Source organism: Zeus faber (assembly GCF_960531495.2).
Source record: "Zeus faber genome assembly, chromosome: 13".
Lineage (NCBI taxonomy): Eukaryota > Metazoa > Chordata > Actinopteri > Zeiformes > Zeidae > Zeus > Zeus faber.
Genome location: NC_137198.1, coordinates 10,798,565 through 10,826,064, shown reverse-complemented (window position 1 = coordinate 10,826,064; position 27,500 = coordinate 10,798,565). Strand labels below are relative to the sequence as shown.

The 27,500-nt window shown below is 46.6% G+C and overlaps 1 protein-coding gene across 2 annotated transcripts in view; it reads right to left on the bottom strand.

Annotated features, from left to right (window-relative positions):
* spred1 (sprouty related EVH1 domain containing 1) overlaps nt 1–27,500 on the bottom strand; it is a 37,863-nt gene that overhangs the window by 10,251 nt on the left and 112 nt on the right. For both annotated transcript variants that reach the window (XM_080012387.1, XM_080012386.1), the window contains exons 2-5: nt 27,227–27,467; nt 13,980–14,235; nt 7,189–7,357; nt 1,902–1,948 (exon numbers count right to left, since the gene is read on the bottom strand). In XM_080012387.1, the coding sequence (XP_079868513.1) occupies nt 1,902–1,948; nt 7,189–7,357; nt 13,980–14,235; nt 27,227–27,258 (504 nt within the window). In that variant the 5' untranslated portion in view covers nt 27,259–27,467. The remainder of the gene's footprint in view (nt 1–1,901; nt 1,949–7,188; nt 7,358–13,979; nt 14,236–27,226; nt 27,468–27,500) is intronic.

Below are 27,500 nucleotides of genomic sequence, written 5' to 3'. Positions count from 1 at the left end.
TTCCCACGCGATGTGACGGCCATCCCTGTCTGCTCGGCAAGGTCACGGTCTCCACCACGGAGGATGAAATAGGAATTACACTCCCCCCCCTTTTAAAACCCCGGCAATTCATGTGGTTTTCCAGCTCCGGAAACAGACATTCTGAGGAAGGAGCGGATGGGTCTGAACGGAGGCTTCCTTCGAGACTCTGGTCGTACCGTCACACCTTGATTGATGGCATTTAAGAGGAGCAATGTGCTAGTTCTCCATCTGCCGCTCTGTGTGCATTTGGCGTGAGAATGTGTGACTCGCCTTAACACTGCCTCACTTCTCTTTTCTGAAGCCCAGGTCTCCGACCGCAACATTCGGATGCCAAATCACCACGGCGACCATGGTGGTGGCTCACTCGCTGAACTGAACCCCCCCATCCCCATCCATTCTACCCCCTCCCTCTGCACACGCACACATACACGTCCTCCGCTGCCTAGCAACAGCGGCGCCATTGGATTTCCTGTATGTTCAGGCGCCTTCCTTAAAGAGGAACGGGCAGAGCTGGCAAGCGCGGTTTCCCACCCCTCGTGCTCTGCTCCGCGCACGTGGACCGGGGACCGTCAGGCGCTTTCAGGGTCAAAAGCGATAAATCCTCCAGCCACCGACCACAGACGGAGAGAAAGGCGTGACTTCAGTCCAGCATTACAGGAAGTTCCCATTCCTCTCTCCTCTCTCTCTCTCTCTCTCTCTCTCTCTCTCTCTCTCTCTCTCTCTCTCTCTCTCTCTCTCTCTCTCTCTCCTCTCTCTCTCTCTCTCTCTCTCTCTCTCTCTCTCTCTCTCTCTCTCTCTCTCTCTCTCTCTCTCTCTCTCTCTCTCTCTCTCTCTCTCTCTCTCTCTCTCTCTCTCACACACACACACACACACACACACACACACACACACACACACACACACACACACACACACACACACACACACACACACACACACACACGTCGCCAAGGTGGACTGCACCGGACGGGCGTCATTCTCCATTCCCAACCTTACTCCTAACCTTGAATGCCTGGATTAGGAACGGTAATCTTGGTTTGGGCGGAGCAGACACCTTCAACGTACATTCAGATCCTTTTAGCGGCACTTTTTAATGCCGTTTTCAAAAAGGAACAGCTTTCATAAGAATCAACAGTTTAGTGTGCAAACGTTCTTGGTTGACTTACTTTAGGTTAAGGTTGAATATGAATGTCATCTGATCTGTGCTAAGAAAAGTGTGGATTATAAATGTCTACCACTACGATCATAGTGTCAAAGACGTCACTACACTACTGGTATTTGAGCTCGGTTAGCCATTGTTTAACTCAATTATTTTAATTATTGCAGTATAGTGTTTGCTTAGGTAACAGTTAAAAAGTCTGTTTTTTGTTTACTGAAATCTCATACAATCTCATCTCGTATTTTCTACTCATGTGAAGATTATACACTAATAAGATGCAAGCCTCTGTGTTACAATACATACACTTGTGCACATGTATATTAGATCATCAAATAAGATTTTGTTCACAAACCCGCTTTTTTTTTTTTTTATAAACACACACAACTACTTATCATCAGTGTGATGAACTTTTGGGAGACACCGATTAAACTGGAGCAGCTTAGTCAGAACCAAGCTTTGGCCGTCTGCAATACAACACTACTGCCACAGGGGGCGGTGGTGAGAGGTGAGCTATGCCGCCCCGCTAATCGAGGCCTCGAGTACGTCTGAATATTGTCTTTTTGACCGTTTCGCTCATGACGACCAGAAGCTCCAAAACCAGGACCTTGGTGGACCTCCCATGCATGCACATACTCTCCAACATGCAACGTGCAGAGGAGAGAGACTCTGCACAGCGGTTGGGTCTCTGTCCTCGACTGCAATCGGCCTCCGTCTCACTCACCTGCAGTCCATCCTCGGGAGCATCCGCCTCCTCAAATGATGGACAACCTGCAACACAAAACGAGGTCACGGGATTAGATGACCGGACGTAATTTTCACTGCAACTTAAGACCGCATGCAGATGTATGAGACGAGCGTTAGATCAGGTCCTAATACGTACACACAGACCCACACAATGGTCCCCATGTAGCAGAGTAGATCATGACGATAATAAAACATTAATAACAACCAGTCATATAAAATGTGTGCTTAGACTCAATTTGAGAAGTACTTTTCTATAATTGTTTTAGATGCCTAATGTTTCAAAACATTGCATGTTGTTTTTTCATAATCTCGTAATTAAAAAAAAAAATAAAAAAAATAAAAATCGACAGCCCTCAAAGAGCACTAGCAAAAATCAGTTGTGAGATACTGGTTCTCGTCAAAGGGGGAGCAGATCAGGACTTCTGGTTTCCTCTGGCTGCAGCTTAATGGGGAAATGAAAGCTGCTCTGTGTCAGTGGGGCACATAGAGGCTAATGAAATATGCATGCCTGGAATAGTGCAACCCTGACCCGGGCTAAAACACCATGTGCCATTTCCCCATACGAAATGCCTCGCCTGCCGCGGTGGAGCCTGAGCTAGTGGGATTTATTTTTCATTTTATTTATTTATTTTTTCCTAACGTACACGTTCAATATGAAACTATGTTGGGTTCACACATAAGATATTACAAATGCATTTGACTATCATCGGAAAGAATATGGTCAAACCTATGTGAAAAACAGACTTTTCAAGGCGCCACACAAATTATGAAAGATATTGCTCAAGCCTCGGAGATCTTTTCATTTTCAAACTTTATACACCTTCAACTCAGCACATTTCCGAAAAGAGATAGAAAGAACCATTTCCACCGTTGTTTTATTTTATTAAGTCTCAGTAGTTAATTCGTCCAGGAGGTCAATTTTTTTGTGAGAGGGGTCTGACAAAAAGCCAGTGATGAAGTGAGAAGTCGAAAAACATACTTTTGGGGAGGAATTGGTTGAGGTAAAGATCTTGGCAAGGCAGCAGGAGACGTTGGGGATTAAGTCATTTCCAGTGGGTGTGAAGGGGGAAATAGTTTGTACCTGGGGCATCAAGAGGCTCTTTTTAACTCAAGTTCACTTAATTAGGATCACTGAGACCTGACTCAAACCAGCCAGGCATCCGTCTGTACCTTGGACAACAAAATGGACAGCACTTGAGTTAGAGACACTGTCTATTCATCAGTCTTTGAATCACATGGAGAGTGGTAGGCACGCCTGTGTGTGTGTGTGTGTGAGACTCAGGCTTCCTGCAGCACGACTCTGGCAGAGCTGGGGCACGGTGCTGCCTGAGCCATGTGCCCGGCGTTGCCATGGCAACAGAAGACTGCAAGGCTGACACACACACACACACACACACACACACACACACACACACACACACACACACACACACACACACACACACACACACACACACACACACACACACACACACACACACACACACACACACACACACACACACACAACAGTCCAGCAGCAGAGCGATGCAACAGGAATACAGAGGAACCTGCCTGAGCTGCTGAGAGGCATTACACAACACTGGCGGAATACAGAGGAAGCCAGAAGAGAGGAGAAAAGAGCAGAGGGAGGAGAGGACGTGGTGGGAGGTGGGAGGTGGGTGGTGGGTGGTGGTGGTGGTGGAGGAGGGGGGCGGTGCGCAGGCGCTGAGGAGACAAAACGCACCATTACCCCGCTGTGGCTTAGATTCACAAGTAAGGGGCTAAAGCGTTTGATTGAAGCCGGTGCTGTGAAGGCCGTGACGGTTTGTTTGTAAGGCCACAATATTAAAACACATTTCGTATCCCAAAATCAAAATCTTGTCTGCATCCCATAATTTTCACTACAGCTTCCATATTCTCACAGGACTCTCTCACCCTCGTCGATTCAGCTGTGCGGGTAGAGCTTTCACATTTATTGGAAAGCGAAGCAACTCCTTCATTGAGAAAAAACCAGCCCCGCAGCAGAGCGCACGTGAATTTTCCATTACCTAGATGACTCTGCGTGGACTGTGTACCCAGGAAGTTTGGATCAAAGATAAACAGTCGCAGACGAGATGCTCCAGATGCCCGGTGACGATAAGACGACAATAAACGTTGCACTGTCCCGCCTACCTGCTCCTGAGGGTTCCAGGGTCTCCAGAGTGGAGGAGATTACAGCTCCACGACCCAGCCAGCCAGAGGACAGGCTAGCCAGCAAGCCATCCAGCCAGCCAGAGGACAGGCCAGCCAACAAGCTAGTCAGCCAGCCAGCCAGAGGGCCAGTCAGCCAGCCAGCTAGTCAGCCAGCCAGCCAGAGGGCCAGTCAACCAGCCAGCTAGTCTACCAGCCAGTCAGCTAGTCTACCAGCCAGCCAGCCAGTCTACCAGCCAGCCAGAGGGCCAGTCAGCCAGCTACTCAGCCAGCCAGAGGGCCAGTCAGTCAGCCAGCCAGCCAGCCAGCTAGTCTACCAGCCAGTCAGCCATCCAGCCAGTCAGCCAGAGGACCAACCAGCCTCTTGTGTAACTGGGGGTTGTGTGGCAGATTGCTGAGCTGGCACTTCTCCTGCTAATTAGATGACTTTGCAACCTCTGGCAAAGTTCTGAATAATAATCAGGAGCCAAAGCAGCGAACTTCACACTTAGGGCTGAACGTCGTATTGTTTTGACGTCGACACCGCGAGGCGCGCATGTGCAACGGGGACATTGCGGAGGGAGCGACATTGGCGAAGAAGGCCAGCCAGTCTTCTCACCTGCATTTTACCGTTTAAGTTGCTTTCTATTTATATCCATCTGAGGAATCCATGCGTCATCCGTGATAGAAAGGCTGGAGAACTACCTGTAAACTCCCTCCAACATGTTTCTTTGACGCCATCCCTAATTTTGTGGCATTTTGGCAAACGTAGCACGTCCGGAAAGCCACTGTACCACTCAATACAATAGCGAAGGTTTTAAACACAACACAAGAACTGGATAAGCGGTAGGGGCTGGGTGATATAATGGTATACATATTGCAATATCAAGACTGGATATTGTCTTGGATTTTGTTATCTTAATGTAGTTAAATGTGGGTTTAAGAGTTTTTCTGAACTTCACAACTGTTCTTGCCGTTCTAGTCAAAGCCTCTACCAAATCCATATGACTCATGAGTGTTTCTCAAACATTTGTTTGTAAATATGTCACAAAAGCACCAATAGTCGTCCCAATACCAAATTATAGATACTAGTGCATGTTGCAGAGGCAGTGGATGCCTGTTTGAGATAATCAAAGGACATACAGACAGTCCTTCCCTCCTTTACATGTGTAGACATACACCTATCAGCCACAACATTAAAATCACCAATAATAACCACTAATATTGTGTAGCTCCCCCTCGTGCCGCCAAAACAGCTGTGACCCGTGGAGGCATGGACTCCACAAGACCTCTGAAGGTGTCCTGTGGTATCTGGCACCAAGACGTCAGCAGCAGATCCTTTAAGTCCTGGAAGTTGAGGTGGGGCCCCCATGGATCGGGCTTGTTGTTCCAGCACATCCCACAGGTGCTCCATCGGATCGAACCCTAACCCCGCCCATCCACATGATGGAGAAGAAAACGTGATTCATCAGACCAGGCCACCTTCTTCCATTGTTCCATGGTCCGGGTCTGACACTCACATGGCCATTGTAGGGGCTTTCGATGGTGGACAGGGGTCAGCATGGACACTCTGACTGGTCTGCAGCTACGCAGCCCCATACGCAGCAAGCTGTGATGCACTGTGTGTTCTGACACCTTTCTATCATAGCAGCATGAACTTTTTCAGAAAGTTGTGCTACAGTAGCTCTTCTGTGGTATTGTACCAGACGGGCTGGACTTCACTCCCCATGTGCATCAATGAGCCCATGGGCGCCCATGAGGTAGTAACCACTGCATACCAGGAACACCCCACAAGACCTGTAGTTTTGGAGACGCTCTGACCCAGTCATCTAACCATCACAATTTGGCCCTCGTTTAAGTGGCTCAGATCCTTACGCTTGCCCATTTATCCTGCTTCCAACACATCAACTACAAGAACTGACTGTTCACTTGCTGCCTGATATATCCCACCCCTTGACAGGTGCCACTGCAACACGATGATCAATGTTATTTACTTCACCTGTCTGTGGTTTTAATGTTGTGGCTGATCAGTGACTCAGTTGCAGAGCCCTGAAGCCCCACCCCATTGCTGCACAGAGCTGAGCAGCGCGACTGGCTGTTGGCTTCTTGTTTATTAATGTTTCACGTGCCGCATGTCCAAATTGCACCAAATTCAACACTGCACGTCGTTTGGTCCCCAGCAATGCACCCGCCATGTGTCAAGTAGATCGGATGAACGGCTGTCGAGATAATCAAAGGACATACATACAGACAGACACAGATTCCTTCCTTTACAGTTAGATTAGCAGATTGATTGATCTGATTTTGTCAATATCGCCCAGAACCAACAAGAGGATAAATGGACCCCCCGGCCCGCGGAATGAATGAAAGTTTTATATGCGAGTGAACGAGTGCGTCTCCACTCGTACCCCTATCCCTCACCAAACCTCCCTCCCTCTCTCTCTCTCCACCACCTCCACTGTTCCCGCTGTCTGGGCTCTGCTGTGCCAGTCTGTACAGGAAGTGGCGTGTTTATCTGGGCAGCTGCCCCGATAAGATAACGCAGGAGGGGTCACGCTCGGGTGAGTGAGCAGGTAGCGAGGGGAAGTCATCAACGCTAATCAACGCCACACATCTCTCTTAGAACAGATGCTAGGTCAACCATTACACTCCGCGCTGACTGGTTGGCTGCAGACACACGCAACGGCTGATGCATAATGCATACCACGTCTATACAGGAACACACACACACGCACGCACACGCACACGCAGGACGGCTGCCAACACATATTTCCAGCTCTAGCAGCCCAGCTCTGGTTGTGCGGCTGCTGGTGGAGGAATAAAAAAAGAAAAAAGCGAGAAGTATGCGGGCTGCACAGATTTTTTAGATACGGGAAACAATAGCCATTGCAGGTTGTTTGATGCACGAGTTAAGGTGTGTTCCGGTGAGTGGAGATTTGCCTTTGTCATCTCTCACACCCCGGATCAAGGAAAAGAAAAAAGGAAAAAAAAAAAAAAAAAAAAAAAAAAAAAAAAAAAAAAAACATGCGGGCACCTACATCTCACCCAACCCCAGATTGACAAAAGAAAAGCCACTTATCAAAACACGCACGCCCGCGCGCGAGCACACCCACCTTGGCTGATGTCCTCGATCGCTCGCCGAATGCCACGGTCAAAGGCGCGGGCGTCGGCAGGGCTCTGGAAGGTCAGACCGAACTTCTTGTCATTGATCCTCCAGTGGTGGAAGATGGGGTTGACCTTGTTGTAGACCAGATCCTTCTGAAGGACACACTCCAGCACCACCTGAACACACACACACACACACACACACACACACACACACACACACACACACACACACACACACACACACACACACACACACACACACACACACACACACACACACACACACACACACACACACACACACACACACAGTTGTACTTTGAGTACCACGATGTCAACACAAAATAATTCTCTGTAGCTGTTACTGTTTCACTTCAGGCCTGATGAGCTACAGGAGGTGTAGGTGTCTCGTAGAGGTGGCACCGAAACCTAAATTCTTCATCTTGCTCCACGCGCCAAGCCTTTTAAACGTGTTGCATTCGATCGGGTTCAAAACACGAGCAGGGGAGAGAGCCAGAGAGAAGGAGAGAAACTTGAGGCTTTCTTAAAATATATCGGAGGGAAAAAAAACAAAACCCCAAAAACGACAACAACAAAAGAAAAACACCTCAACACCAAATCATTTTGCATTCCTTTCTGGATAATTTGTAAAACACATTCTTAATGGTGGGGTTTTCATTTCAGATGATGATAAAGCCGGAGAGAAGTGGCGGTGGTGTCGGGCGGAGAGGGGGGAGGTAAGACGGTGTTTTGCAGCCAAGCAGCCAAAGTGTGTGGCAGAGAGAGACTGTGTCTCCAAAGCCTATTATTAATCAGGGCTGCTGGGCCGCCTCCAGGCCTTCCTCTAGGCAGATTAAATGAAAGGAGAGATGGCCATTACAGTCTTTGAGGTTTTTTCGCCAGCGGTGCACGAGAGCGGCTTAGCGGAGTGTGAATGTGTGAGCGTGCGTGCGAAAGCGAAAGTGAATGAAAAGATTATTGACTTGCGCCGCCGCATAGTGCAACGTCGCGCTTGCAAAACGCCTCGTCAAGGGCAAACGGATACCAAACTGATACTCTGCGGGGTGTGTGTGTGTGTGTGTGTGTGTGTGTGTGTGTGTGTGTGTGTGTGTGTAAATAAAAAAATAAAAAAATAAATAATCACTTTAAACATAAAAAAGGCAGACGGCACCGCTGCCACTGGAGCTGAATCGCCGCCAAAGACGTCTTGATGTGCGGCGGCGGCGTGAGAGGGTGAAGAGGTGTGATATTAGCGATTTGAATGCCGAGGTGAGGGTGAGGGAAACCAACGAAACGATTTTTTTTTTTTTGTTATGTTTTGTTTTTTTTTTGAGCGGGGAAGGTTAGAGCACATAAATACTTCTAGTTTACAGTGATCTATAATCATGCGTCTCCCGGAGAGGAGGGGGAAAGAGAGAGAGAGAAAAAAACAAAAAAAACGAGCGGGGCTACAGCTCCTGTGTTTACCCAGAACCAGTGGAAGGAGGGAGGGTGGGTGGGTGGGAGAGGGGGCAGAAGGAGGATGTGGAGGAGGGGGCTGGGGGTGGAGGAGGAGGAGGAGATCTGCCTGCGCCTCTGGGGCTGATTGTGGAGGCGAGACTGAACGGAGCCAGAGCAGGTAAGGTGAGCGCGCAGCCAGGCCGACGGCGGAGGAAGTATCAGTGTTACGTGGAGGAGCGACACTTAACACCACATTCCACACTCCGCTCGGAGAAAAGAGAGGAGGAGCCAGTGTTCCAGGGAGGGGAGAGAGGGAGCGAGAAAAAGCCAGAGATTAGTAAAGAGATAGCAGGGGACACCTAAAAAGAGAGCGATGGAAGCTGGATTGATGAATAGAGCTGTGACGGGAGTGTAAACAGACTGGGGAGTTTAAAGTTGCACCCCGGCTTTGTGATGGGAGGCTCTGATTATCAGCCTCGTTTGGTGTGAAAGAGCACACACACACACACACACACACACACACACACACACACACACACACACACACACACACACACACACACACACACACACACACACACACACACACACACACACACACACACACACACACACACACACACACACACACCCCCCTATCTGACCAGCAGAAATGTGGTACGATACCACGTCCAAAAAACACTTCAGATGCACTTACAGTAATCAGGCCCAAGTCCTGCACTAATCTAGCCTGGCATCACCAGACCAATTGGCAAATGCGCATTAGTCTGGAATCTCTCTGTTCATTTTCAATTTCCAAGGGGTGTTACCAACGGGCACAGACCAAAATGTCTCCGATTGGTTGTAGGTCTATCCAATTGCAGCCAGAGCATTGGATAGACCTACAGCCAATCAGAGCATTGGATAGACTAGACCTACAACCAATCAGAGCATTGGATAGACTAGACCTACAACCAATCAGAGCATTGGATAGACTAGACCTACAACCAATCAGAGAAACGAAACGTGTGACGTAGCACAGAGCGAGGGAGTTGGCGAATTCAACTTTTACCAAATCCTGTCGGAAGTACCACAAACACATCTTTTTCTTTTCAACGAGAGCTTTTTAGACGAAATACACCGTCCGGTTTGTTTAATACCGCCACGATAGCGGATTCGACAGGTCCACGTCAGCAGCAGCCATCTTGGTAAGGTGCATCGACTCCACGCCTCCTCTGCGTCGCCATCGTACCAAAATCGCCCCCATATTCGAAATAAATAAATAAATAAAATTAAATAAATTAGGTTACCCCGCCCCCAGCAAGGTGGGCAGGTAATCTGTTTGAACGGGAGGGTGGCCAGATGCATTCTGCAGAGCAAATCAAACATGAGCTGCAGATTAGTCTGGTTCCGAGGCTAGTATTAACCCTAATTAAAAAAACAAATACGTGACTCGACAGATCTATTTAAAGTTACTCAGGAATATTTTAATAGTTATATTTTGACGGCCTGCAGTCAAGGGAAAAGTATAATGCAACGACAATATGACTTTGTTTTTGAAAGTAAACCGTGCAGCTAGACGCGCTCGTTTCTGGCACAGTTTATGTCGCATTCAGCGCATCTTAAGTGCCGAAAGCAAAAACTTGTTGAGTAGGGCCTGGGACTGTTCTAGTGTGTGTGTGTGTGTGTGTGTGTGTGTGTGTGTGTGTGTGTGTGTGTGTGTGTGTGTGTGTGTGTGTGTTGGATAAACATTCCCCTGCTGTGTACTTCCATCCAATGTACACATTGTATTACCATCAAGCAAACAGCAACAGGTTTACCATGAAAAACAGACAACAGAATCCAGCGGGTTCTGGCCTGGGAGGCGGAGCCATTTCCAGCTTTCCCGGTCCACGGCGACTCGTAGAGTGCGGGTATCACCCAGACCGGGTATGGAAATTCGACACTTTTTACCGCATCGACCAAATTGCATTGATAATATGAAGTATCGACAACACCCTGTGGCATTCGATACCCACATAGACTATCTTTTCCGCCGTCGGAGAGCTCCTTCCGGAGATTTCACGGCACAAGGGCAATTCGGAGCCAAAAAAAAATAAACAAAATTAAAAAAAGGTCCAGCCTCACAGCTTTGGTGACCATTAAGAGTTAATGTGTCCTGTCATTTTCTTTTTTTTTTTTTATAAAAGGCATTGGTATCCAACTTTCCCCTGACACTAGGCAGCTCTAGGCATCATTCAGAAAGAGAAAAGGAAGCAATCGGAAGGTAGCTGGAGCCGGCGCGGGACGAGGCTTTGCCGAATGAGATTTGTCATAATCTGAGCGCCGGGTGGACTACTCAACAGCCAATTAGATCCGTAGTCTTTTAACAGAGCGGCAGGGACACGGGGGGGGGGGTAAGAGCAAGAGGGAGGGAGGAAGAGAGAGAGCGCGGCGGAGGAGGAGGAGGGTGATTGGTAGCTATATGAAGAGCCAGCTGAGTCACCAGCAGTGCACCCTGTGCCGCATCACTGCGCTTATAGACACATCCTCTCCACCTCTCCCCTCATGGGCTGCCGTCGCCAGGTTCCCTCCCATTCATCTGCCTTCGCAACAGCCTTCTCCCGTTGCCCCCTTTTGTTTTGGGGTGTACACTAGTTATGTTTTTGGCACCCTCCACCATTTAGAAAAAGGGCAAATCTAAAAATCGACAGATTTTATGTTGTTTCATAACCCCCTCCCCATGCAATCGCATCCGTTGTGATTCGTACCCAGAAACCTAAGTACAGTATTTATTGAAAATTGTGTAAATACTTTAATTCTGTTAATATGTTCTGCTAATCTATCCAATCTACAGCTTCTGATCATAGGTACAGTAAATGTCAATGTAGTACAGAAAGGTCAACATCATTCTTATAGGAGACGGACTGACTATCGCTCCAGATTTTCCCGTTTAAAATCTGCACAACCTCACTGAAGGCCTGGGCTGAAAACTACTGAACGCATCCTTGACGTGAAAAAAAAGTTCAGACAGCGCTCAAACTAGCAACAACCACAATGTTTAAGGGCCGAACAATTTAAGCTTTTGTTCTTCCTTTATTTCCCCCTCTCTCCTTCCTCCCCAGACTGTCGGTGGCACTGTGGTCGATGCCAACACCCTGGCACTGGGTGGCATCCCGGCAGACCTACATATGGCGGGGTGTTTGTTGTGGTGGCTGTGGGCAGAATGCAGTCGAGATGGGGTGTTCTGTACCACATCCCAAAATACTCGCAGGGGTCTTGGGAGCCGTAGCAGCGAGGAATACCCCGTCTGAGCGACAGCCTTGCCGTCATCGCACGCACGCACGCACGCACGCACACACGCACACACGCACGCACGCACACACACACACTTGAGAAATAGTCTCACTTCTGTACACCGTGCCCACGTTTTGTGTGACAATTGCATTTGGAGGCACAAACAAAAATGATTCAGTTTTTCACGAGTCATTCGTGGTCACTCTTACTGCACCGGGGCTTTTTGAAGTCAGAAACCAATATACGTTACAAGTCCCCGGGTAACGTACCCCTCTTTAACAGTCCTTCTGCAATTCAATATAAACCTACGAACAGTCAGCGATGACTGCACTTGGCCTGAAATCACTCCGGGGCGGTAAACACCGTGTGGTTGGGTTAAGTGGGAACGAGTAAACAAGTCGTAGAGTTAACAATCTCATTTCAAATCATCTCGCTTTTACAACGGATTTTTAAAACACCGGAACGTATGACTTCACTTTTTCTTTCCTCTGTGTTAACCTCCCTATTGAATCGTAAAATTAGTATGAAAAGAAAATAAATAAATAAATATATAAATAAATAAATAAATTAAGACGCCAGAAAAGACACACGGAGCCATTGAACTCAGGCAAATAAAATCATGTTGCAGACACAGGTCTATCATGGAGTCATTTAGATGGAATAGTGTGGTCACGACCATGAAGGTTTAGCTGGCGATTCATTGTTATACAAATAACTTTGATGAAGAGTTGAATCATCTTTTATCCCCATTTTATGCCGACATTTAAGTTTTATTTTTTTATTTTTTTATCTTTTATTCGTGTAATAATGCAGTCTACCTACTATAGAAGAGCCTCCAATTGACATTGAACATCGGAAAAGAAAACTTTCAGTCCGATCTACTTCAACCGAACAAAAGGAAATTTCACTTCTACAAATTGTTTTGATTATTTTACCTTATAATTTCAAATAACAGTGAGCAACCTCCAAAAGATCCATTTTACAGTTTGCATTTTAATCCCATGCTCATTTTGACAAAATGAAATGAGCAGAACATGTTTTTTTAATATTATTATTACTACAAATATTTGTATCGCCACTGAAAGGCGCTTTTGTTTTCCAGACCTAGGTTCATCACATGCCTGGCATAGCATCGCCGTCCTAAAATCAACAATGAGAACATGTTTACGGAGGTACCACTGGGTGCGTAGACAATGCGTCAGTGTGAATCTCGAATCTCAGGCCCCCGTTTCTTGCCTCGCTCCTTTCCAACTCTTTGTGTTTCCCACATCCCACATCCTCCTCTCCTGAGTAATATGCCCTTCTCCTTGATGATGTCATCATGCATCACAGCATCACGCAGCTCGCTCCTATTTTCAGATACCTGCGCCATGGAGGGAAGCCAAACAACCACTTCCTGTGTGTGCGTGTGTGTGCGCGTGTGCGCGTGTGCGTGTGTGTGTGTGTGTGTGGGCTTGGGGGGAGCTCACAGTGATCTCATCCCACAGAATGCACCATCTCGCTCTCCATTTTTTTTTTTTTTTGCTTCTTTGCGTGCGCGAGAGAGTGAGTAACCAGGCGCACCACCTGGCCGGCAAAGCGTCCAGCGATGCTTAACCTTCGCGGCAGACAGTCTCCGCCTCGGGGTCGCCACACCCCACGTGGGGTCACTTGAGATGCGCATGGGGCCCGGGGGACATGTATGACAAAATATAAATCCCTGATTAAATATTTAGTTCAATAGTTTGGAAATGCATCATTATTTCTAGATAATCCCTTTTCAAAGCTCCCTCCGTGCTCTGTGCTATAATTGGTTTTGTCTGAGATATTTAGATTCACATGAAACAGTGTCCTCATGTGCAATGTGTGCAGTTTTGAAAGTACAGTAAGACATTATTGTGCCTCAATCTGTTGCATATCGGCCGAAATGTGAGTGGTGCCGGCTAATTCTAATATTTGAGACCATGGGGTCATGGTGCCGAAAAAGAGAACGCCTGTTCAAACGAAAGTTCATCCCTGACTTAAAGAGTGTTGCGTGCTTAGTGCGTGCCTTCAGTACCTAAGCGATAACAAAACCATAGCATTTTGCCAGTGTAAATGGTTCGTAAATGGCCTCCTTTACCAGTTTGTCTTTGAGCCGCTCCCCCTTGATGAGGAACTCCACAGTGGTGGGACTGGGGCTGGGACTGGGGCTGCAGGGGCTGGGGTTGCTGCTGCTGCCCCCGCTGCTGCCGCCGCTGTGGGTGCTGCCGCTGTCCTCCGCCCGGCTGACTTTGTAGACGGTGACGCAGCTCAGGCCTCCGCCCCCTAGGGGGAGCCACCCACCGCTGGAGTCATCCCGAGTCATGACCACTGCTCTCACACGCGCATAACTGTCACTGTGGAGGAAGAGCAGGAGTGGAGAGAGAGAGAGAGAGAAAAAGAAATGGGGAGAGGGAAAGCAAGAGACAAAGGCATTACTGACCCCGATCAAAACTTGTCAAAGTGTTTGTGTGCTAAATTACCACCAACATTTTCAAATTTCAGCGTCGTAAAGCCTACTAACCCACGTTTACCTGCAATAAACTCAATTAAAGAAGAACGTTGGAATTTGCAAACAACCCAACAGTAGCATGTTTATTTATGGCGTTGACGCAGGCTGAGTTACTCATGTTTGCCGACTGCTTTCGGAGAGCTGTATTCACCCGCTATTATTACTCATTATTACGGTTAAAAAGCGTGATCCTCAAACTCATTTGGAGCACAATGGACTTAAACGACCCCTGATTCAAACGCCCCAGATTAGATACCGTTCCAGAAGGGGGACTACAGTCGGTGCATCCACTGGAACATAGATCACGTAACACAGGGCCCAAGATGACGCAAAAATACATCAAATACCTTCGACATGGGGTCGAGGGGGGGACCAAAAGTGAGGCGACCAAGAGCCCTCTTAAGCCACTATGCAAAAGATAAATCTATAAATGGGGGGGAAAAAAAAAAGGCACCAACAATGAGCAGAGTCAGAAAGGCTCCACTTGGTATTAAGTTTATTGTTTGTTTGCAGTGCATGCACAAACAAACTATTGGCTTCTATTTCTGAGAGGCAGTTAGAGCCCTCAGTGTATATTTAACCCCGACCAGAGGGTGAGTGGCCATGTGGCCGAGCCCGGGCCCTGGCCCCCGTTGCTTTACAGCCTTTCCTCTGAAAAAAGGTAGTTAGAAAGCCAGCCACGGGGAACATCCCCCCCCTCCCACCCCACCCCCTTCACCGTCGGCTCTCTAACTTCAGGGCTTTCCTCGCTTCCCCCCCAATTCACCTTGATCCTCACGGACATTTCATTCACGTTTCTGCCCCCTTTGCGGGCGTCGTGCCACGCCCCACATCCGCTTCCCTCCCTGCCGTCCCTCCGCTCCGTCCCTTCTCCAACAGTCTGAGCTCCCCCCGCCCGCCCCGATTAGATAACAGGCACTTCGCCGGGCCACCGGAGATGACAAAGTTCAGGGTGTGCTGAGGGCAGCTCTTTGCAGGTCCTCCCTGTAACCTATTAGAGGCCGGGGTTTTGAGGACTAGGAAAGAAACACAACGCTCTTCCGAAACGTCGGTCTTTTTTTTTTTTTTTTAAAGATGTTGACGTTGTTTTTCCCCCCCTCCATTAAAATGTAGTAGTAGTGGGAACACCAGATGGGTCACAAAAGAAAGAGCAAAGAAGGGAAAACTCAGTCAAATAGCGGCTTCCTGCCTTCCTTCCCTTCCACGCCCTTGGCAAACCTCAGTGGTCGGGTTATTAGTTAGCAATTCATCTATGAACCACTGAGCATTAAACTTGTTTTTTTTTTGGGGGGTTTTTTCGTGCCATGCACGTCCAGAGCTTCGACGGTCCTGGGTAATAGTTGACCAAAGTTCCTTCCGAGGACTGATGACCAACGTGAATAGCCTCTGAAATAAATCAACCGACAAAAACAGACTTCCTTTAAAATTCCGCAAAAATTAATTCCGGCCCCGTGTGAGGAATGCATGTTTCCGTGGCGTGCACACATTGCTCGCACAAGAGACACGTGCGCTCTCACAGGGCATTATTATCCTCCCAATCAGCAGTCTGACTACAACTTGGAGAGTTTTACATAGTGCTTCTACTTCCGTATTTTAAAACACACATGCGTTTCTAAACAAATATAAATCATTTGCCCTTGCAGAAACCAGGTGTGTGTGTGTGTGTGTGTGTGTGTGTGTGTGTGTGTGTGTGTGTGTATGTGGTATTGTACTCTGCATCCGGGCCTCCTATCATCTTCCTTGGTTCAAGAGAGTAATAAACATGCTCTTGGAATTGGATTAAACCTCTTGAAAAGTATGTCATATTATGTTCCTACAATGCAATCACCTTCTGGATTGAAACCAATCAACCAAGCAGCTATTTAACAATCAGCACAATTTCCCGCTCATACATAATGGTGATGAAAGTGCAAATCATGGTTTTCATAGACATTTATAAACAATCATTTTTTGATAGCAAGCTAGGCTAATAATATATGGGGTCAACCATTCTCAGCTGATTAACTGGGCTTTAGAGCTGCAACTAGTCTGCAATTAGTCGATAAATCGATTAGTTGCCAACTGTTCAAAAAAGTGACTATCTTTGGGTTGTGGGCAAAACGAGGCCGGAGAGCCGCCGTGGGCTTTGGGAAACAGTGATCGACAATTTTTCAGCATTTTCTGACATTTTACGTACGAAACAACTCATCGAGAAAATAATCGTCAAATGAATCGATAATGAAAACAATCACAGCTCGACCGTGCTTGCCGACTATTTAGGGGCTAGAAACGCCCAACTTTATTTTAAGGAAGTTAGCGATTACGACTAAGCAGATAACAATGCTGGTTACATAATTCAGTTGGGTAATACGTTTATACATCATGCCAGGCCTATATTTAAAGAATTCCCTGCTGGGCCGTTTAAGATCGCTCGCTGTCTAGGCAAATGTGCACCTTGTACAGCATCGAGGTTGGTTAGATAACACAGTGGGTATAGTTTAACTGCCTGCCATACCAACCTCATGCTAAGACTGCCTTTCAAACCCATTCTGAGTGCTTCCGTCTCCCAGGCACATTTGTGTCTCGTAGAATGAGCAGCCTGATATATCCTGAACCAGAAGGCTCACAGCGCTAGACAGCTGACACAAGAATGGACGTTGTTATTTAAGGGTATTTCCATCGGGGGATACAATATTGTACCACTGCCGAGTATAATCCATTTCATGACAAAGTTGTACCGTCTATAATATTGAGATATCGATACATGATCTTTATTTCAATATCAGGAATAGGAACACGTGGAATAGCCTTTCTTCTGGGGCGATTACAAGTACTTACTCTTAAGATATTTTCCAGTACAGGGTACAAATGGCAATAGTAAAAATGTCATTTATCAAATTGACATTTGAAAAAACGCTGAGTTTGTTTTACTGAAACTTCTTGTCACGCAAAGAAGTGAATAAATCAACTAGTGAACAATGATTTATTCACTTCAGTTTGAAAAAATAGTTTTATATATATATATATAAATAAACTGTCAGAGAGTCCAAAAACAGAAGATGCAATGGGAAGTTAATGCAGTTACATTGCTATGTGAGCAGTTTTATGAGTGGAACTACACAAACTTAGTATTTGTATCTGTGCATCCCAAGGGCGACATTTCGCCATCACCAATAAAAGCATGACATATAAAATATGACAATATTCAGAATGGAAAGAAAAAAAAAAAACATCCTAAAAAGAGAATAAGCGCATGTGTGTGAAGGGGTTTGCGTTTTACAGCGGTCGTGTTGTGGTGAAGGTAGTTGTGAGTCTTACACGGTAAACATTGAAATATAACGCTGGAAATATGACTGGAAACCAAAGCTGAATCTAATTAGGGGCCTTTGTGGCTAATCTGTATTCGCTATTCACTCTCATGAAAAGCTAATGGCAGTTAGCATCTGGACTCTTAAACTTCAGATGACTCACAGGCCAATTTTGTCTGCGAATCCATGTATTAGGAGGCAAGTATTGGTCCACAATGCAATATTACACCAAATTACGCAATACGTGACTGTACCGTGTTCTGAAGCCCGCAGCGCGTATTGAAGTGTATTCTCCGAGCCCTCTCGAGTGTATACATTTCAACCTCCTACCTTTTCTGTAAAAAGTGTTTTTTTGGCGGGGGGGGTATTTAGTTTTTTTTTTAAGGGCCTTGGATGGGCTGATAATAGCCATTACCAAGTGAAAACAGAAGGAGGACACCGAAGCCTTACTATCGTATTATCACTAATGTCTTAAGAATTCCAAGACATTTGCATGCCGTGTGTTCTCTGCGCAGGGGCTACTGAGTCAGAGGTGGACTACAAAGCACAAATTTTTGTATTTTTTGATATCACATCCGGCCTGGTAGAAATCTGGGGATAATCCCATTAAATGTTTGGCACAATCAGAAACCTCTTAAAACGACATACTTAAAACGTAACTTTTGCATAGTCAAGTTTTACATTCATATTAACTATGCAGAGCTAAGGCAAGATGGGAAACGCGGATCCCCAATACCACATTAGGCTCATGTTGAGTTTCAATGTTGACAGATGAGAGCAGACACCGACTACTGCTTGGACGGCCTGCTCGGTGGTGGTTTTATGATGCATACATTTGGCTCATGTTTTTGGACACTTCACTCTCTTACATCCTGTCCCCAGGCGCAGACATGGGCAGCTGGTCCAGGGAGAATGACAAGAGACAACAACCATGACTAACTTTCCCCCAGCGACCTCCGGGCGCCCTTCCTGCACCCACTCTCAGAAACGGCACTGACACACAAAAAAAAAAAAAAAAAGAAAGCTGCATTTTGGGGGCAGTATATCAGGCAGTAAAAGAAGGCAAAAAACTGCCACAGTTGTACCCCTCTCTACGGCCCCCAATAAAAAGGATGTGAGGGGTGGATGCAGGAGGGGCTGTCAGTCAGGAAGGGGGTCCCGGGGGCTAACAGAAGGCAGGCGGTGGTGTCGCTCAGCCATGACCAGGGCACAATGACCAGGGCCTGACCCTGCAGACCTGCCATCACACACATGCCAGCATCCATGACACTCACAGGGGGGGCGGGGTGCGAGGCGGAGAGGAATTCTGAGAAAGGAGAAGGAAAGTCGACTGTGCAAACGTGCATATTTGCATGTAGCCTAAAGTAAGCCTTTTGTTGGGAGGGGCGCTTACAACAAAGCGCAAGAAAAGAGTGAGTCTACGCTACACCGTTAAGCAGCGAGTCCAGTCAACCACTTATAGATAGGCTTCAAACAACACCACAAAAGATCCCTTTAGCAAAACCAAGAGGTTATGTACATAAGAAAGTCTCCTCTGTGTAAGACAAAGACCCTGTCCAATTCTCCTCTATTCGCTACACCCCTGTTCTCCCCCCTCCTTTCTCAAGTTCAGGTAACAACTGCAGCGAGGGCTCCAAAAGGATATTTGAGGCCAACCTGCCGAGCGCACACACACACACACACACACACACACACACACACACACACACACACACACACACACACACACACACACACACACACACACACACACACACACACACACACACACACACACACACACACACACACACGAGAGAGAGAGAGAGAGAGAGATGGTCTGTAGAGACAAAAGCTGGCCTCACCGCCCCTTGCTGGGAGCACACAGTCCACTAGACACACAATTGAGAGCGGAAGCAGATCAGCTGGCCCGGGCCCACAAGCTAGGGAGGAGGGGGCGGCGGTCAGAAAAGGAGAAAGGAGACCCCATTCTAAATTATTCCAAGTTGTTCTGCTGGATGACTGACTTCATTTCCGACCAAAAGCAGGCAGAGAAAAACAGAGGGAGGGGTGTGAGCATAACGGAGGACTGTGGAGGAGGGGGGTGGGTGGCGGTGGACGCGGGGTGGGAGGAGATCGGGGGGGGGTGACAGTCAACAGCTCTCCTCCAGATATACGGCTCTTATACATCTTTTATGTCATTGTGTTTTTCGACACCAGAGTTCCTAACATGCAGTCGGCCTCACGGAGTACGAGGCCAACTTAACACAATGGAAACTCTACGTTTTAACAACTGAAATAATAGGTCGGCCTCTGCTAGATACACTGATAATAGTGATACACTGGAAACTGATACAGATAGCCCAAGGGCTTATACATACACACAAAAAAGAGAAGAGAAGAGAAGAGAAGAGAAGAGAAGAGAAGAGAAGAGAAGAGAAGAGAAGAGAAGAGAAGAGAAGAGAAGAGAAGAGAAGAGAAGAGAAGAGAAGAGAAGAGAAGAGAAGAGAAGAGAAGCACGTGTGGGCGAGGCGGGCCTCAGCCCCGGGGCAGGCTGCTGCAGTGTGTGGTGGAGAAGGGGGATCCTGGGACAACCGTTTCCTAAGCTGACAAAGTGCCCGTTTGTCTGCTGATCAGACTCATGGCTCACTGGGCTCCAGCATGCCATCATGCCTTGCTCCTGCCTGGGCCCTGGGCTTCACCCGCCTCCCTCTGAGGAGAGGTGAGGGAAAGAAGACATGGGGGGGGGGGGGGGGTGGAGAGGGAGAGAAGAGAGAAAGGATGTGGCCTAAGCCCTGGGTGTTCGCCAAGTCACCCTCCCTTCCCTCCAGCCGCCCCCCTCTTATCCACCCCCTCCCCGGCTGCCTCTCTCTACACAATGACCGCTTCTCTGCTGAAATTTCACGTTATTGGATCCCGGGCCTGGAGTTTTGTGCTCTCACAATGTCCAGGCAGTGGAGCATGCTGCAGGAGAGACACACTCTGCAAGCTAAGGGCTGGAAAACCATTCCTCCTTTCATTAGCATCAAAAAAGGGGAGAAAAAGTCTCCACTTTTTTTTTTTTTTTTCCGTCCCCAGCTTTCCTCCCTCCTGCTCTCCTGTATCGGAACCGGAGGAAGGCTGTCAGGCTCCACTAGACCCTTTCGGCTTCTGGGACTATTGAGGGTAAGGGGCGGGGGGGCAAGAAAAAAAAAAAAAAAAAAAAAAAATCATAAAAAAAAAGCAATAATCTGGAAAATAAACACAAGCTACTTAAACCAATCGGATTCTATAGATTATCCTCCCGTAGAAAAGCTATTGTTAAGAAAGTAAAGGGAGTTGAGAAGAGGGGGGAATATCCTACTCTATGACTCATTCTCCATGCTCGCTAAAGTGTCGGTTTCCTTCCATTTGTGTTCTGCAATGGTTATCAAAAGGTAAAACATGTTTCTGTATGGGGTTTTTTTGTTGTTTTTTTTTTTTTTTTAAACAAGGCTTTTTTTTTTCTTTTTTTTTTAGCTTTGTAAGGCATATGTATGAATCCATAGCTGTGCGGAGAATATCATCCATTTAGTTCAAATGTCATTTAAAACAATCCTAAAGAAAAAAAATAAACATTTTAAATAATAAAAGTTTTGAAAACAATTGGCAGCTTGCAACTAAAAAACAACTAAGCTACTAATGCAAAAGGCTTATTTCGACAAGCATGAAACAACTAACATGTAATCTGGACTCAACTGTCGATTCCAGCAGTGCATCTAATCTGAACGGTGCAAACTCCCTATCCAATTAGCTACGGTCCAAGCCCCTTCAATAACCGGTGGCGAATTCAAGGGCACATACATTCCAAAAACAAACAGCAACATGACGCAACGTGGATGCAGAGCAAATTATGACAGAGGGATGCAAAAAGACACTTTTCAGGGGGCCATTTGTCAGCCATTAAGAAAAACAAAAAACCAAAAAAAAAAACCACCACAAACAAATTCCAAGGAGAACGCCCGCCAACGTCACCAACCTGCTATATTAGTCGCAGTGAAAACCCAATATGTCGGCTATAGAAAGAAGTAAAAGAAAAAATCTGCCTTATCTCCTCTTAACACCTCAGGCTGGTGGTGAGTCATGTTCCTCACAAGAACACTCAACTACAAACACTCTTGGTGTTACAAGCCTGCTCTGTGGCCGCAACAAACAGAAAATCAAAACTTTTAAGATCACCGCACGCCTCGGCACCAGACGCAAGGTTGAACACGGTATGGTCTGGGCGCACCCATGACGGACGGCGGTCGGCGGGCCGAAGCAGCCAACATGGCAAATCAGGGGGTAGGCCCCAACCAGAATCATAAATGTCCGGCTGCTCGGTCCGACAGCGTTTTTATAACATTGATTTTCTGCCTCGCGCCAGTGCTAACCAACCCCTCCATTACTGGATTGTGCCTGCAACCCCAAAAACAATGTTCTGGGTAATGCTGAGCCATGGCACTGTAATAAATCAAAAGGATCCCACATGTGTATCAAACGCCAAAAAACTATTCTCAAACATCAATCAAGGCCACATATTGAGATGATCTTAATTTCAACCGCAAGCATTCGGAAAATTAAAACCTTGCGCTTGCCATTACGGAAGAAAAAGAAAAAAGAAAAAAAAAAAAAAAAAAAAAAAGGAGGGACCGCAAATTTGGACTGTTGCGGCGTCTCTGGTCCGCTTTGATGTGAAAGTAGTCCTTTGGGACCTGGGCTTTCTAATCGTCATAGTTACTGCAGAGACTGTGAGGCTAGCGGAGGGGCTGGGAAAGAAACCACCAAAGCTGGGAAGACGAAACCGCCAAACCGTGATGATGGTGCATGGCTGTGAAGAGAAACAGCTACCAGACAAGTTGTAAACTTTTGGGCCATAACCCTGTTGTTGGTAAATTTTTTATTATTATTTTTTTTTTTTTGATAAAAGGCCGTCATTGCAGAAGTGGCAGAACAGAAATATCGTCACCAACTTCGCAAAGCCCCGGTGTGTCGTAAATTGCAATAAGATATAGGCCTACATCAAAACCAGCTACAACTAGGATATATTTAAAATCCCGTTCCCAGTCAAACAGACTTGCTAGTCCATCTACAATCCACTGTAGAATTTGGTGGAAAAGAAAAATAAGAAGTTTTCCTTAAAATAAATGTTACATTTAATCTTCAAATGACCAGTGGCCACAGAAATATCTGATCAAATCTGGCCAAACAGATAAGCATATTTTTTCTTATACGTCTGATAAATGCATTGTCTTTCTTTGTTTAAAATGGGGTTTATTTAAAAAAAAAAAGAAGTTTATTTTAAATGACAAAGGTAACTTTACCTTAATTTACTCAACTGTGATCTGGGGCCTTTCACAGACACAAACACACATGACAAATGTTCCCGTGGAAGGAAGGAAGCACACACACACACACACACACACACACACACACACACACACACACACACACACACACACACACACACACACACACACACACACACACACACACACACACACACACACACACACACACACACACACACACACCCCTTCCTGCTTTCAAAGAGTTTGGAAACTCAATCAAAGGCACACGGTTTTAGGATTTACATCTGTGTCCTTTTATGTCTGGCCTCGCAGGAAAGAACCATCTCGGCCCAGCTGCAGCAAAGAGCTCCCAACAAGGCGCAGCCTTCATGCTCCTGCATGCTGCACAAGAGAAAACAATATCCACAATTCAGACACTTATTGCTAAAAGCACTTCTTCGAGGCATTGAGATATGGTTTGTGCACATCAGAGACGCTCCCTGAGGAGAGAGAGAGGGAAAGAAAAAAAAAAAAAAAAAAGACAATCAATGGTAGCTGGCTGTGAGATAGCAGGAGGAGAAAACAGAGGCAGTGTTTAGGCTGGGTCTATCAGCCTACGTACATACACAGCCCAAAGGCAGAACAGGCCCAAGACCGGGACTCAATTGTCTTAGAAATAACACAATTGGTCAAGAAATACGCTCCAAATACAGCGCTGACATTTACACCAGTTTATGTCTGCTCCTAAAATACTTGAAGAGGAAATGAAAATTATAAGAGGGAAGTGGCTCGAGTTTAAAATACACAGAATCTGGCCATGGGAATGGAACTGTCTACTGCATTCATTAAAGGCCTGTTGAGTTTACAGGCTCTTTAAGGTTTGAGGCCGTCCAAGCCCTCCGCTTTTACAGGGAAACATCGACATTAATCATGTAAACAACACAATCTAATCCAGTCTGATCCCGCGTCATCTCTCTTGGAGATGACGCGGGATCATAAATAGTTTGGGGTGCAAATTTACCTCTCGGAACACGGCGTCCTGCATACTAAATCAGAGAGGACGGGTGGGCAGTAACGGAGAGAGAGAGATACAGACGCTGCTCAACTTCAACATCACAACAGCTCAGTTTTCATCTTCCACTAGTACCTCCAGTCAGTGACAAAGAAACTCGGCTCGTCTTTGTCAAAAAAAAAAAAAAAAAATTGCTGTAAAAAATAAAATAAAAATAAAAAGTACCTATAGACACGTCAACAAAATAGATTTCAACACGGCCTCTGTAGTTTCTGTTTCAAAATTATAATGTGTAGCAACTGCCAATAACACCGTGCCTTTTTTATTTTTTTTAAATGACGCAGGCGGAGGTTTGGTTTAACACAAGGGCCACAGGACAATGACCCAGGTCATAAAAGTTCTAACCCTAAGAAGTGAAGAAGCCGTCTCCCTTTGTCGTTCCGGGACAGGATGGGGGGGGGGGGGGGGGTTGTTTGGGAAGAATGTGTTTGGGAAGCTCGACAACGGGGGAATAGGGCATGCAGAACTGCCTTCAGGTGATAAGATCACAACACCCACAATGGCAGACAAAATGCTGAGCTGTCAAATCAATCACACAGATAGGAACGGGACACGGAGAGCGAGGGGAGAAGAGAGAAAAAAATAAATAAATCACAGAGGAATCACCTGACTGGCGACGGCCAATAATAGCGCGCCGCAGGAATCCAAACCAATGGGGCCTTGGGGCTACACAAGGGTCGGGCACTTTCACAAACCTGGAAACGTTGCCGTCGCTCCCCGAGCGCATACTCACCGTTGATACAGAAGGTTTCAATACGTGACTTTTGTTTTCTTTTTGCAGGTACACTCAGGTCTGAGTACGACCAACAGTCAAACAACAGTGGAGGGAACGCTTTGATAACTATGTTTGATTCACAAACACGAGGTGGAACTCGTATTGTAATAGAGACAGGAAACGTTAACTAAATACAAGCATTGGGGAGCTGCGGGAACACGCAATACACTTTATACTGAATCATATCAGACATCACAGGAATCTTTGTGTCTTCCGTCTCCCTCAACAAGGCCAGGCTATACATTCTCAAAATGGGTGTGCTGTGTGTGCACACACCATGGTGGCTTAGTGCCCATCAATCAGGCTGAATCACTTGAGGGCTATCCCATAAAATAACTTATGGTTTAGAAAAAAAACAAAAAACGCCTGACACAAAAGCGGCAAATTGTCTACATTTTCCCCCATTCAAATTAAGTCAAGTATTACATTATCATCATCATCATCATCACCCTTTAAGCAAACCATGTTATTATTGGGGGTTTTTTGAAGCACGCGCAATCCGCAGCCCTTCCGATGACGAGAATAACATTTTGTACGGCGTCAAAGGGGATCCCGTCAAAGTGGAATGCTGGAGAAACATTGATCTGTGAAAATCGAGATTAAAAACACACAACAACAGACAGCTTAGAGGGCCGGGCCGTCGCTAAGACTAAAACAAAAAGCGTGCGGTGTGACTCCATGTATGAAATGGGGGCGTGACGACGAAGACAAGACTAAACAGAGCTATCCCGGGGAAAAAGAAGAAAAAAATAAAATAAAAATAAAAATAGATGATAGGTGTGTGCTGTTCCCACGGTTATTCAAGAAGCAATCCAAAAGCTTCTATATGGTGGACAGAGGAAAAACTGCATGGAAAGCACCGGGAGTGTACCGATTCATCCCCTCCCCTCTGATTTGAACGCACCACACGGTAAAGAGGCGGAGAGGTGGTGGATTCGTTGCAGCCATCTTGACTGCTGTAGCCTCCGCGAGTGCACATACCTCCTCCTGCTCCGAGGACAGCGCGTCCCCGCGTTAGGTTCATCCATCTCACGGTGTTGGCGATGAATAAAACGGGGGGGGGGGGGGGGAGGAGGAGGAGGAGGAGGAGCAGGGGGGTCTAATCGGCACAACGTAAACGCTGCAAGGACACCCCATGATTTTATATGTGACAAACGAGCGTGAGGAGATGGTCCCACTTAATCGAGGAGAGGAGAAAAAAAAGCGGATGTTTTAACGGAATGGATTCTTTTTTTTTCAAAATCTTTAATTGTTTATATATGTTTATTTGTGGTTTTTTTGTTTTTATTTTCGTGTTCTAAAGGATTTGCACAGTTACGTGGCAAGGCAACGGGTCCGCGGTGCGCTCTGCGGCGCAGCGCTGTGAATGGAAGGCAGGTACTTTATGAATGGGACGGGTCACGTGACCGCAGCACCTCCCGAGCAGACGCTTCTCACTGACTGAGAAAGATCTGCCCATTAAAGCAGCGGAGGGTGGAGGAGGGACAACAACCCCCCCCCCCCAAAAATAAATAAATAAATAAATAATAACAATAAAAATAATAATAATAATAATAAAATAACTGCGCGTCTCACACGACGAGCCCGACGCTTCGAAACACCTCGTTTGGGGATTCTAAAAAAAAAAGAAAAAAAAGAAGCGTTTCTTGCTTCGCTTCCCGTGTAGATCCGGGGGATTTGGGACGTCAACGAGACCGTTTTTTTTTTTTTTTTTACAATTTTTTTATGAATGGGGATTGTGATATGCAAATGAGTGTGATTGATAAAAAAAAAAAGGCATCTCCGTCCTTTCTTTCCCTTCTCCCTTCTCCCCCCCCCGCACCCCCCCCCCAACGCCGACGTTTACCGCGGTGATCGCAGGGATTCGCCTCCTCGGTAAATAACGACTTTTAAACCGGAATCCGGTATTTGTTGAGACGCGGCGTCGACGAGACGCGTGGACCCCGACGCGACAAACGGCGCAGTCCCCGAAATAACGTGTTTTGGGGAAATAGACAGGAGTCCACACGCGCATGTCGAACAATGCAAAACAAGACGAGCCGCGATCGTATATTGTTGTTTTATCCCCGTACATTCTGTACCGCAATCACAATGACTACCCGTGACCTGTCATTTTAGTCAATGGAATTGATCGACGTTATTATCCACCACTATTATTATATTTTTAACAGATTCCCATGGCAAACATGAGATTAATTTGTATTTTAGTATGACAACTGAACACACACATATGTGTACATGTAGCATGGGCCTATGACATTTTCAACGCACCAGGAAGTCTATACTTTTATATAATAAACGGTAATAACGATGATAGACGATATTATGACGAACAGCACCGTCAGTGGTGCTCCGGCCGATCTCACCCCGGACGGAACACCCCGTTACCATCAGCGGGGATACGGGAAATAAATGCGGTGGGGAAGGGTACTCACTCGTTGTTAGGATTTGACGGATCTTCGCTCATTTTTTTCCTCACGGGGATCCAGATTCTCGCAGTAACAACAGCATGGACGACGCAGTGACGGCGGGACAACGCGCCGCAGATATCACCATCTTCCCCCGCGCGCGAGGAGCCACCCCGGGGTCGGACAGAGGAGTCTCTGGGAACCAGGCGCCTTTAGCTTCGGCTAGATCACGACCAGGAGCGACAAGCGGTGGTTCATTTTATCCTCCCTGGAAGTAAAATCCGACCACAGCAAGTTACAC